Genomic DNA, 13,684 nt, shown 5'->3' with positions numbered 1-13,684 from the left:
ATCCTAATATTCTGAAACACATAGACTAAGTCTTAGAGGAGGAAAAGCACATTAATTCTCATATTGAAAATATGAAATAGAAAATGTAAAGACAGACTAAATCAAGTCCTAAAATAAAATGATAGTATGTATGTGTGTGTGTATGTATGTATGTATGTAATTATTTATTTGTTCACACCATGCACTATGAAGCTGTGCCACCTGAAGCTGTTTAGTCCTGTGTGTCTCCCCAGCATCACCTCCTCCCCAGGAACATTCGATGACAGTGCCAGGTCAGCACATTATTGACCCACAGAGAATAGCAGGTGCTTTTTACAACTATTGCATTGTTCCCGCCCCTTATGTTTGCTTGTGAAATGCTCCCCACAGGTTCATGTGTTCCGATATTTGATTGCCGGCTGATGGTGCTGTTTGGGGAGGTTGTAGCTAGAAGGCAGTGCCGAGTAGGAGGAAGAGAAGACAGGCCTGTAGGTTATGGTCAGCCTTGTTTCTGCAGCTTAGCCTGCTTCCCGTCTAACCATCTGGGCTGCGAACTCCTGCAGTTCCTGACAATGAGAACCCATCGGCCATGGTGGATGGAATCTCTAAAACTGTGAGTCAAATGAGGCCTGTCTTCCCTTAGGACACCTCTATCGGGTATTTTGCCATAGAAATGAGAAAAGCAACCCACATGTAATGTTATCATTGGAGGATCAGTATTAGAAATGCAGCTTAGAACACCACTCCCTGTAACACTGGTCACTGCCATAAGAGGACTTTGAGTGAACCAGATACATATGGGAATGATATTGGCAAAAAGCAAGCAAACAAGCAAGCAAGCAAGCAAACAAACAACAACAGCAACAAACCAAATTTAAAACAAAACAAAACAAAATGGTGGCCACTGTCATCATATAACCAACTTTGTGAGGAAGTATCTTAAAGGGAAAGATGTGACTGGCTTTAAAGCTAATAAAATTATGATTATGTTGCCAGTAGTATTTTTTCAGAGAACTAGCAAGAAAATAAGAGATGCACATTGAAGAATTCTAAACAATACAACTATTCATATTAGCAGCCAGGACCATACTCTGCACAGAGTATGAACTTTATGCTACTAACATTTGCTAGTTTCTGGAGGAGGGAACAACAGAGATATTAATTTGAAAAAAGGACAAAGGAAAAAAGAAAAAGAAATGGTCAGAGCAAGAGCCAAGGCGAGAGTTGAGAGAGGCCAGCCTTTGAAATTTGCTTGGTTCATCCTCATGCCATGCATGGTCTCAGGAGCTGTTTGTGGGGAGAAGAATGAGGTACAGTCCCAGCCTGTAGCATCCTGTGGGAGATGCTCAAATGAGTAGTCAAGCATGCTCTCTATGAGAGGAGGAGAACCTTGTGCAGGGAAAAGAAGGATTGATGAATGATGTTCAACTTGACCATGAAAGGCAAAGGGTTACCCAGAGTACCAGAGCCAGGGACCCCCTCAGAGAGCTGCATATCTTAGAAATCTAAGAATTATCTTTGTCTTACAACTTTCTGCCATGTTATTTCTCTTTCTGCTTTACTATACCCTAACGTAAAACACATTATCAGCAGTAAAGCTCCCCCCAGCTCTTCAAAGGGATTTCCTCAATTGGGATATGGACAAAAGGTGACTATAATAGCTGGTTAGCACTGGCTGGTGAATTCCGAAGGAGGATGTGATAGGGGAGGGCTAGAAGGGAGAAGGGGAAAAGCTTGGCTCAAGCTCTGACCCCATCTTCTTCCCTCATAGTCTCTGTCTCCATTTCTTGCCACTTCTTTCCCCATTCTTTCCAGAACTGTGCATCTATTTCTCTAGAGACTCTAGGAACAGGAGGTCACAGCCATGAAACAGATCTGTTTACAAGTTGATTGAGGGTGTTCCCAGGGAAACAGCCATTCTGAAGTGGAAAATCCAGAAGAACCATTTCTCTACACTTAAGGGCTCATCTTCCCAGCGACAAAGTGGTGAGTGTGGAATAGGCCAGTGAGTCCTGATATTCAAGGTCCCCTCTGTAGGTGGCAGTGTCTTTCATGAGGAAGACCTGGACAGAGGTGTCTTGTGGCTGCAGCTCTTTGTTGTCTGTAGGCAGCTCTATGAAAACTGAGGTCCAGGTTTTTGAGCTGTGGTGCAAGTGCTATTCTTGGGGAGCTATGGTGTAGGAAGGTAAATGTGGTTTCCTAGGATATATTCAACTAAAATGGGCTTTAGTGATAATTTTGTGGTCCAAATGGCTGAGTCTGATAAATTTTAAGGCCCTGCCAAAAGCCATGAGTACATTTCTCTGAATACAGAGCCTCCTTCTACGTGGCTTGTAATCATCTACTGACTTTCCTATTTTTAAAACTATGACCTCCTTAGAGTGCAGGGTTTTAGTGCACCTCTGCCTTTTCATATTGGATTTTCCAATTCAAAAATATGCCCATTCAAAATGAGAGACAGCCCCAGAAAGATATTAACAAGTATGTAACCGCAATGGCACATCTTTGTTTTACTAGTATCAGGCTCATTCTTATCTGTCAAAATAGAACACGTTGCTTTAAACATGGGCTCTTAAGTGGGTGGTAGGAAGTGACATCATGTCTCCACACTGGAGCTCATTTGGGTAAGCATAACTTTACTATTATAAGACATAGAACATTTATTTTATTCTTTAACATTACATTTGTAGTGAGCAGAACTTCCTGATAGCTTGCATTTCATATTGAAATTCCAGAAACTGTCAGAGGGGATACCTGGTAGCAGTGCATATTCCTACTTAGCTATTCTATGCCAGATGAGAGACAATATAGATGTTTCCAAAGTAGAGTTTCAGTTCTGTCTCCTTCAGTTGGGATTAGTCAACTCCAGGAACTTCTAATATATAGGAAGAGCTGGTGATAGTATTTTCTTTGGATTTCTGTGAATTACTTCTTACCATACATACATATATACACATACACACACAAACACACACAAACATATACTTTTCTATTAGCAAAAGATTTTCCTAATAGGGAAGTGTATGTATGTATGTATGTATGTATGTATGTATGTATGTAATACATAGAACTCAGGTGGCCTTGAAATAATTCTGCAGCATTATCAGCAGCTATTCAGGAATCACTTCTGGTTTTGCTTTGTAAAATAACAGATGGGAAGCCTCTAACCCTACGAGTTGAATGCCATGTATTTCATAAGACAATCCCTTCACTATTACTAATCTAGTCCTGCTTCTATATTTACAGAATTGGGTACAAACTATGTTTTAACTTTGACTCTTTGCATTTCCAGAAATAATTTAGAACTTAGGAGGAAATGATATTTCCTTTTTTAAAAAGTATTTCATGCCTGTGAGTGTCTGCCTGCATTTACGTATGTGCGCCATGTGCTTGCCTGGTGCCCATGGAGGGTGTTGGATCCCTTAGAACTAGAGTTATAGATGGTGTGAACCACCATGTAGGTGCTGGGAACTGAACCTGGATCCTGTGGAAAAGCAGCAAGTTCTCTTAACCACTAAGATATGTTGTCTGCCCCATAATTGTTTTAATATTCTCCATCAATTGCATTTGGTTGTGAATTAGAGCTTAAGTCCCTCCCTAACTTCATATACTAAAGGCTGGTTTCCAGCTTATGCCTCTTTTAGGAGGTGATGGAATCTTTAAAACTAGAACTGAATGGAAGGAATTTATGTCACTGAGCGTAAGCTCTCAAAAAGGATGATGGGACTCTGGTGCCCTCTCCCTGCTTCATGAGGGCTTCATGGGTGAACGGATCCTTTATATACTGCCTCACCCACAGACCCCAAGGCACCAAGGTGCTACAAGTGTTTTAGTGATAGGATGCTAGCTAGCATGCACTTACAGCAAACAGGTCCCTCTCAGGCTTTAGTGACAAATCTGGACACTGTTGTATTCTTGTTAAGGGGCCAGGATGGGGACTTTGTTACAGAAATTCTGTGACTCAGTTCCATTCTATCACCTGCCATGTGAAGCCACAGCCTTCTCTCACTGTTTGTCCCAATTTCTACAGTTGTCTGACCACAGTAGATCATTTGGTCCTAAAACGTGCACAAGGCAGGAAATCTGTGTATTTGGGCAGCTGATTCTAAAAGCATTTGTTTCAACTTGCCAATTTCTCATGATCTCATCACAGAAATAATAATGTATGCTGGTCAAAGAGCAGGGACAATTCCATGACAAAGAGGACAGCAAAGTGGCAGCTGGTGATTTTGGCGGGCAGGGCAGTGGCGTGATCGTGGCAGAACAGCTCCGTTGCTATGGTGCATATTTTTAAACTCAGACAAGGGGAATAAGCAAAGCCTTCAGAATTAAAATATGAAATAAAAATAAAGGTCAGCTTTGCAATTCCCCTTTTAATATTCAAAACAGCATAAGACCTGAATTGGAGATGTCACGTCCATACCAGAGGCCGAGCGTAACAGCCCTTCGAAGTCACCGGCTGATCAAGTAATGCCTGGAATTTTCACCGGTTATGTGGCTGTCATGTACACCACAGAGAAAGCCTTAGCAGAATACCCAAGTCCCCATTCCTCTGCTGACACGCCATAAAGAACTGGATAAGCGACAGCCTCTTTGTGCCTCAGGCCCTTCATCTGTGAAATGAGATTTGTGTGAACATTCTTTAAGATGTCAGCCAGCTCCAAGGTTCTCTGATTCTGAGTGGGGAAATACGGGATAATGAGGCCACATCTCTGCTGTGGTACATGACAGGGGCATACTGTCTCACTGTGGCACACAGCTGACCAGTTCATGAAAGGCCGGGTCATCGTTACTTTTCTAGGCTAGTCAAGAAACTCTTTTCTGTCAGCTAGGGTGTTCTTATGACACCCCAGAAACTACAGTATTAGGTTAAATCGTAAAGAATCCATTTGAACCCATTCTTCTCCATGCTTTATCAAATGACTCTGTGTGTAAGCCATCACAACACATTGTGGAGATCCATCCAAACTGTAACACATGGGATCATGTGGTAAATCAAGGTTTTCTCCTAGGATACAACTCTCTGCCCATGCCTGTCTCAGAGCCTTTAAAGTTTCATTTATGACGTAACCTCTGATAAAGAAAAAAAAATGAACCTAGAAAATTATTCAAGAAGATTAAGAAAAGTGTAAATTAAAACAGAACCCAAGCACAGAGAGAGTCATTGACAGTCACAGGGGGCTCACGGGTCAAAGGCTGCGAGCAGGAAGTTCAGCAGGAGACTGATGGACTGCTCCACGTGGATTTGGTGAGTGGTTGGCATCCTCTTGTTGAGCTGGTAAAAAATAGTGGAGAGCACCGCCTCCAGGCGGGCCACGTTGAGTTCTATGTTTGGGTCCAGGTTATTCAAAGCGTTTTCGCGCAATGCTTCAATGACGTTCCAAATGTCCACCAGGTGCACTACAACGGAAGCAGAGCGAACACATGAGCCCAGAGCACACAGAAAGCAGTGTGCTCCTTAACACTGCTCCGGGTTTGCCTAGCTGGGCTCTGCGCATGTGCCCAGCTGCTGTGGGGATGTACATGGGCAGAAGTCTGTCCCCAGGGCTTGAAGACCATCATCCACTTAGCAACAGATGACGCACTGAATACCAACTGCATGGGTTACCTTCTTGTTGTGGCAAAATCCCTAACAGAACAGCAGTCTATGTGGGGAAGTCACGTGGCTGGTCACATTGCATCCACAATTAGGAAGCATAGAGAGACCAGTGCTTCCATTCTGTTCATTTTTTTTTCACTTTATTCCGTCTAGATCCCATTCTGTAGGATGCTGTACACAGCAGGGTGACCTTCTCGTCTAATGAACAGAACTAGAAACTCCTTCATATATGTGTTTACAGGTGTACCTCCTATGTGAGGCTAGACCTTGTCTAATAATATTAGACAACTTGGCAATTAAGATTAATCATCACTTTCTGCATTAAAAGCACCCTTGAATATGGTCATTATTCCTATGTTACATGCAGGAAAACTGAGGAACTGGGTAGTTAACTGTCAGTATAAGAATGGTCACTAGCAAAGTTGGTAGTCAAATTCAAGTCAATTGGGCTCAAAAAATTTCTCCACTGAACGCAGTGACTGCTTGAAATGAAAAGAAGACAAGAATCTAAGTGCTAAGTGCTTAAAGGAGGTCAGAATCCATTTAGAGTATTTAAAGTAAATTCATTTGATACATGTATTTACAGCCATGCACACATGTAAATACATTTATGTATATACAGAAGTTGATAAGAGGGGGAGGAAGGACAGCCCAGAAGGACAAGGCCATACCACTGAGGAGCCAAGTCACAGCTTACTGAACAATCTGGTCAAAAATTATAATCATGGTTATTTTTTCCTGAAATATTCAGGAAGACATTCTCTATTTGTCCTGAAGTATTACAGTGATGCCCCAGTAGCAATTAACACTGAAAACATCCTTGTGTGCCCCTGTAATCCATTCTATGCAATCAGGCCACTCATTTTCTTAGTTTCTATTACAATTCTATTGTATTCTAAATAACTGGAGTGCCATTTGTTCATCTTCTACTTAGCATAAATATTTTAAGAGTCATCTCTATTGGACATGCATTGATAATTCACTCCTTTTTATTGCTGAGCAATATCCTATATGGAAATATCAGTTTGGTTACTGACTCATTCGTTGATGGGCATTTGAGTTGATCCAGGTTGTGGCTGAAACGAAGTTATTATGAATAATGATGTACAGGATTGTTATGTACTTCTATTTCTCTGTTAAATATTTATAAGTAAAAAGACCAGATAGGCTAGAGGTCAGTGCTTAAGTGTGTGAGTTGTGAGTGTAGTGGGTGGAAGGTTATAACCAGTGTCTTTCCCACTGGTCTGCTGTGTAAATTCCTTTCATATTTTCCCATTAATTTGAAATCCAAGCATGGCTTGTGAAGGCCTTTGTCTGTTTAAATTTGTCCATGCTTATTTCTCATCCATGTCTCATCACACCTCAGCATCAGGACCATGTCTTCAAGGATGTCTTTCTGGCTTCTCCATCTCCAAGTTTTGTACCTGTTTCTGTAGTGAATGCACCACAGGGAGTCTGTGTATTGTGATAACTGCTCGCCCCTACAGCACCCCTTACAGCTCCTTCACAACATAGGTGGTGACTACGTAAGAAAATGCCAGTGTAACTCAACGATGAATCAGGGGTTTCTAAGGGCACATGTGAACCCAAGGAGACAATATGGCACAGCTGTGAAGAATTACAGTGAGAGTCTGAATCCCCACCACTGCAAGGTGGCAATTCTCATAGTGTTTTAATCCCTTCACTTGAGGATAATGTGGATTAAAAGAGTCAATCCCTGGACAACACTTCACATGTCACAGAAAATAATAGTTTATTGTTATGGGCAAATGAAAGATCTAGATGTCATATTGAAGTCATTTAAAATAAATATGCTTAGAATGTGTGTTTTCTTACAACCAAGGCCTTGGTGCATGGAAGAGCAAAGCATTGGGTCTAGCCAATTGCGAGGATAGATAATTACACCATTCATGTAAAACGGGTTTATAGTCATTAATATGGTACCGTAAAGCTGAAAAGTTGTACACTAAAAAATGTGGTTTCCACTTTATGGAACCAATTATTTGGTGAGGACACAAGTGTCACTCAGTCACATAGGTAAGGCCCAGAGTGCTATGCACAGAGTGAAATCATGACAGAGTTGTGGTGGAGCCAGACAGACAAGGTTGGAGTGGGGACACACTGTAGCCATGAGCAGGATTTGTGCCAAGGATGAAGACATGGGCTTTGAGTAGAGCTATATGATCATGCCCAGTGTGAAAATATCATTCCCAAGTCTAGGGAAGAAAGAAATGGCGATAGTCAGGCAAGAAGCTGGAGTAGCTAAAGCTTATTGTTGGAGACCAAGTAAATATCACAGGGCTGTGGAGAAACTCCTGTTGCTGGCCTGGCACTCACTGTGTAAACCAGGTTGGACTCAAATGTCAGTCCATCTCAAGAACTACTCGGATTGAAGGCTCATCCTACCATGCCAGGCATAATCCAGTCCATTTTAATGTGTTTGTGTGTCTCTGGTAGTGTGAATACATATGTCTTCTTGGTTTTTGCCATATCACAACGCTTGTGCAGTTTTCTGGTTTATTTTCAGTGTTTGAATGTTTTGCCTACACAAATGTCTGTGTACCACATGTGTGCCTGGTACCCACAGAGGTCAGAAGAGGGCATTGGATCCTTTGGGACTGGAAGTATAGTCAATTGTGAGCATTCATGTGGGTCCTGGGCATTGAACTTGGGCCTCTGGAAGAACAGCCAGCCCATGCTGTTAACTGCTGAGCCATCTCTTCAGCCTCATATTAATTATTGAAAACAATTTATATCAATCTTTTTCCCACTTAAGTAGGAGTACCAAGAAATTTAAGTTGAGATTCAGTGGGAAGTCATCAGGAAGTCTGTTTCAGCCCCAACAGTTGTATCTAGGGGTTAGGGTTATCTCCTGTGATCTCAATTCCAGGAAATGATTTAGGATATGCAATTCTGGCAATTGACCACTAGATGGCACTGTGCACATTTTGTGAAACATCTATCAACCATTAAGAGTTCTGGAGAGCACCTGCTCCTTGGCAAAAGGGAGAGGAAGTTGGGCTTCCTCATCTATGCAACTGCATGCATTTTATATTGCTATACTTGCTAAGGCAGCATTCGGGATAACAAACCTCCCTACATTAACCATATGAGGAATAAACAAAAGCATTTTCAAGGCAATCCTACTTCCTATAATCATACAGAGGGTTAGTATTGATTTTACTGCTGAGTGACTAATACCCAAGAGTTTGTCTTTAAAAGTAAGTGTACACAGACACAGGTTCACTACTTTTCTACACATCCAGGAAACCTTAGGTAGAAGCTTCAGGATGGCGATGAAGGAAGTAGTAGAATTTGTTGCTATGGAGATGTCTGTAATCTGTTTGCTGATATCACACACCTTTTTAATAGGAGATGGAGCCTAAGCCCAGAGTTAAGCTTACATAAATCTAAGTACCCGTGGTAAACTACTAATGACAGATACAAGAAGGGAAGGAAGGAAGGAAGGAAGGAAGGAAGGAAGGAAGGAAGGAAGGAAGGAAAGAAGGAGGGAGGGAAGGAGGGAGGGAAGGAGGGAGGGAAGGAGGAAGGGAAGGAGGGGGAGGGAGGGAGGGAGGGAGGAAGGGAGGGAAGAAGGGAGGGAAAAAGGAAGGGAAGAAGGGAGGAAGGAAGGAAGAGCTACCAGTATTAAAATAGCTACCTACTCTCTGATCTAAAGTCACTCTGGGTGGGGCTAGAGATGCTATATTTCTTAGATGCTATATTTCTTTGCTGCTTCAGGTGAGGTACTGAGCTATCATAGCAAGCATCACTAAGGTACTATTTAGTAACCTTATAATTTATAATGTGTGTAAGCCCAATTACTCCCAGATAGAGACACTTAATGTCATAAACATGAGAGGGAGAGGTATAGTAATAAGAGGACTATAAAAACAACGTCAGGGTTTTAGTGCATGGTTCCAGGCCAGCCTTTCACGGGCCATGCAGAGCCTTATCACTGATGCAATGTGTGTTATCCTTTTTCTAAAGCACTTGCAGATCTCTGTAGAACCTCCTGTCTAAGATGTAGCAGGACAGGGGAATGCTTGCTGAAGCTCTCCAGACAACTCTCATGACCACAGAACTACAGACCCTTTAAGATTCTCACAGGGCTTGTATGTAGCTGGAAGTGTAAGAAGCCAATGATTATAGACTACCACGATTTCCACCACTTGGACATAGTGGATCTCAGCTCTGGCTGCACACTGGTCTCATCTACAAGGCTGCAAAATAGCTCCCTAGTGATATATCCTGTTATATATCATACCTAAATCTCCACAGCGTACTCAGAGAACCAGAAGCTAGCTCATAACAACATCTCCAGGTAAATACAGTCACGTGGGAGCATGCAAACCACTGGTCTCTGTCTTCTTCTGTCCTTTGACATGAAGACAGCCTGGTATGTCTTAACAGGCCAACTATGTTCTAAGAATCTGATTGTTATCCATGTAGGCAATTAAGGCATGAGTTATATAATTACATGTATATTATTTTTGAGAGATTTGATCTATAAGCAGGACATCCATTGCATTATGAGTTTTTTTTTTAATTAGGAAAAAAGGGAATTGCAGTTAGACCGAAATTGTATATAGCTTGTCAACATATACATCCTCCGAATGAATAATAGTATGTATCCGCACTTGAGTACCCACCTATAAACATGCTCCTTCAAGGCTTACCCCTGCCCTTCATGCTTAAAGTGGTGGTGCCTGGCCTCTAAAGTTGTATTGACCACTCACCCATGGTGATACATGCAGGTACGTGCAGGGAGAGTTCTGTTGATGTCACCCAATCAAGGTCCATAGCAGCAGGGATATATTGTACGTTGTTTGCCTCTCAAACTCCATGTAACTCTCCCCTCCCCAGATGTTAATTTTCCCAATCTTCTGTGCAATCCACAATCCATGTGGATTTTCCCAGGCAACCATAGTCTTCAGAACAGAAGAGCCAAGGTAAGGTAACCGACTTGATTACTTTGCATGCTGGATTTGAAATACTAGGATGGGGCCTTTCATGATGTGCATTCTGTTTTGTTTGTGTTTGTTTTGAGACAGGATCTCCTGTATCCTGGGCTGTCATTGAACTTTCTACATATGTAGCTGAGGATGACACTGAATCTCTTCGGATCCTCTCACCTCTACTTCCTGAGTGCTGGGATCACAGGACTGTGCCATTCAGGCTTGTTTCTATGGGGCTGAAGGTCAAGTCTAAGGCTTTATAAACGCAAAGCAAGCACTCTAAAAACTGAGCCATACTCCAGCCCTCAAACTGCGTATTCTTTTTTTTTTAATTTTATTTATAATTTTCTTTTTTTAAACAATTTTTATTAGATATTTTCTTCATTTACATTTCAAATGCTATCCCAAGAGTCCCCTATACACTCCCCCTGCCCTGCTCCCCAACCCACCCACTTCTGCTTCCTTGCCATGGTATTCCCCTGTACTGGGGCATATAATCTTTGCAAGACCAAGGGCCTCTCCTCCCAAGACTAGGCCATCTTCTGCTACATATGCAGCTAGAGACACAAGCTCTGGGGGTACTGGTTAGTTCATATTGTTGTTCCTCCTATAGGGTTGCAGACCCCTTCAGCTCCTTGGGTACTTTCTCTAGCTCCTCCATTGGGGGCCCTGTGGTTCATCCAATAGATGACTGTGAGCAACCACTTCTGTATTTGCTAGGTCCTGGCATAGCCTCACAAGAGAGTATATCAGGGTCCTGTCAGCAAAATCTTGCTGGCATATGCAATAGTGTCTGGGTTTTGAGGCTGTTTATGGGATGGATCCCCGGGTGGGGCAATCTCTGAATGGTCCTTTCTTCCGTCTCAGCTCCATCTTTGTCTGTGTAACTCCTTCCATGGATATTTTGTTCCCTGTACTGGCTAGTTTTGTGTCAACTTGACACAGCTGGAGTTATCACAGAGAAAGGAGCTTCAGTTGAGGAAATGCCTCCATGAGATCCAACTGTAAGGCATTTTCTCAATTAGTGATCAAGGGGGAAAGGCCCCTTGTGGGTGGTGCCATCTCTGGACTGGTAGTCTTGGGTTCTATAAGAGAGCATGCTGAGCAAGCCAGAGGAAGCAAGCCAGTAAAGAACATCCCTCCATGGCCTCTGCATCAGCTCCTGCTTCCTGACCTGCTTGAGTTCCAGTCCTGACTTCCTTGGTGATGAACAGCAGTGTCGAAAGTGTAAGCCGAATAAACCCTTTCCTCCCCAACTTGCTTCTTGATCATGATGTTTGTGAAGGAATAGAAACCCTGACTAAGACATTCCCTATTCTAAGGAGGAATGAAGTATCCACACTTTAGTCTTCCTTCTTCTTGATTTTCATGTGTTTTGCAAATTCAAACTGTGTATTCTTAACCTATGTTTGTGAGTTTGTAGAAAACCAAACTGCAACCATCCATGTATTTCTTACCTCTTATGGCTTGAAACTGAAGTGTTCCTCATAGTTTCATGTGACATGATTTGAAGGCCTTTAGGAGGCGGGGCTTGGCTGGCTGAAGAGGGTCAGTAGGAATGATTCACTTCTGTGGTCAGAGCCACCTCCCCCTGCCTTCACTATCACAGCAGGCTGCAATCTCCCAAAACAGAGAGCTGAAATCATCCTTTCCTGCCTTAGTTTGTTTCTGTCAGGTACTCTGTCACAGCACTGAGAATAGAAACTATGGCATGAAGGTCTCACATCCTTGGAACTGAAAGATTGCACACACACACACATGCACTGGCATTAACTTTTCCTCATGACAATTCTCAGGTGAAAAATTTCATTCAATATTCAAAGGGGCAAGTAGACATAATGTACAAATGACTTCAAGGAGTTTTATAGACTTATAGAGATGGGGGCGTGAGGTGGACACAAGGGCTCAGCCCCTGGTCATATGGGTGTGACAGGAACCCATGAAGGCTTTTCCTAGTTGACCTCCTTTCTTAGCAGTCCAGCTCAGAGACTCAAAACTTCCCTCTTTCAAGCCTTGTTCACTTTAGGTAGAATGCTTATTTTTGAGAGAAAAAAAAGACATACTGGAATTTACTCTCATTCTCCTTCCCATTCAAATTCTTTCAATTTTTTTCCTCCAGTTACAAAAATATTCGCTTCATATTGTAAGCTTTCTTCTATTACTTCATTTTGGTTTTGCTTTTAACAGGTGAAAATGTGTTGTAAATATTACACTTATCACAGTGATCATTGTTTAAGTTCAACTCCAGGCCTAGGTCTAAAAGATGGAGCAGTAGGCAAAGACACTTGCCACCATGACCCAAGCTCTATTCTGGAGCCACATGGTGGGAGAAAAGAAAGAATTCCATGAAGTTGTCCCCTGACTTCCACAAGCATGGGTAGCATGAACAACACTTCCCTAATATATAAACACACACACACACACACACACACACACACACACACACTTAAAGACATTTCTCTTGAGATGTACAGGTTCAACTCATTCATAAGAAGACAGGGTTTTTTAACACACCATCACTAACCATTTATCTATTACACGTTGTGTCTATAGCATATGGAGAAAGGCTGACATATGCTTATATTTACAGACCTGGGAGAAGAAATGAGAGTCCATAATAGTTTGAAAAGAAATAAAATCCAACAGATACTTTTTTTAAGGATCTGGACTGAATTGTGGTTGATGTTATTTGTGACTGACAGGAAATCCTAACCACAGGGGTGGTGATGCCCACGTGAGATCACAGTCAGGATCAGGTGAAGGCTGATACACACACCTCTGAGTTATGATAAGCCCTGTAGCTATGGTGAGAAAACTTCGGCTGCCACAGGAGCTCTAAATCCAGGGATGCCATCACTGGCTGGAAACTTGGGACTACTTGGAGGGGAAGGTAAAACTCACATTGCCTCCTAAAAGCATATTGAGAAGTTAAAGCTGAAGATGGGGTGGGGGGGGGGGGCGGGGGGGGAGCGTCATGCTCCAGGAGGAGGATCAGCCAAGAATGAAAAACGAAAAGCAAGGAGGGATGATGGTGTCTCAGATTCTGTCCTCATGGGATACAACTAGAAGTTTATTGATCTGAAACTTAAAGTAAAGCAAAGTCTGTAACGAAGAAACATCTCATATTTCTTGTTATCATAAACAACTG

The 13,684-nt window shown here is 42.3% G+C and overlaps 1 protein-coding gene across 46 annotated transcripts in view; it reads right to left on the bottom strand.

The window, feature by feature from the left end:
* The window catches only part of Dtna (dystrobrevin alpha), a 349,714-nt gene that overhangs the window by 84,779 nt on the left and 251,251 nt on the right, over positions 1 to 13,684 (bottom strand). For all 46 annotated transcript variants that reach the window (XR_001782337.2, XR_003952498.1, XR_003952493.1 and 43 more), the window contains one exon: positions 5,166 to 5,379. Coding sequence is in view for 27 of the 46 variants with exons in the window: in XM_030250320.1 (XP_030106180.1) it covers positions 5,166 to 5,379 (214 nt within the window). In the remaining 19 variants the exon portion in view is untranslated. The remainder of the gene's footprint in view (positions 1 to 5,165; positions 5,380 to 13,684) is intronic.

Source organism: Mus musculus, chromosome 18, assembly GCF_000001635.26.
Source record: "Mus musculus strain C57BL/6J chromosome 18, GRCm38.p6 C57BL/6J".
Taxonomy (NCBI): Eukaryota; Metazoa; Chordata; class Mammalia; order Rodentia; family Muridae; genus Mus; species Mus musculus.
This window is presented reverse-complemented; position numbering and strand designations above follow the sequence as displayed.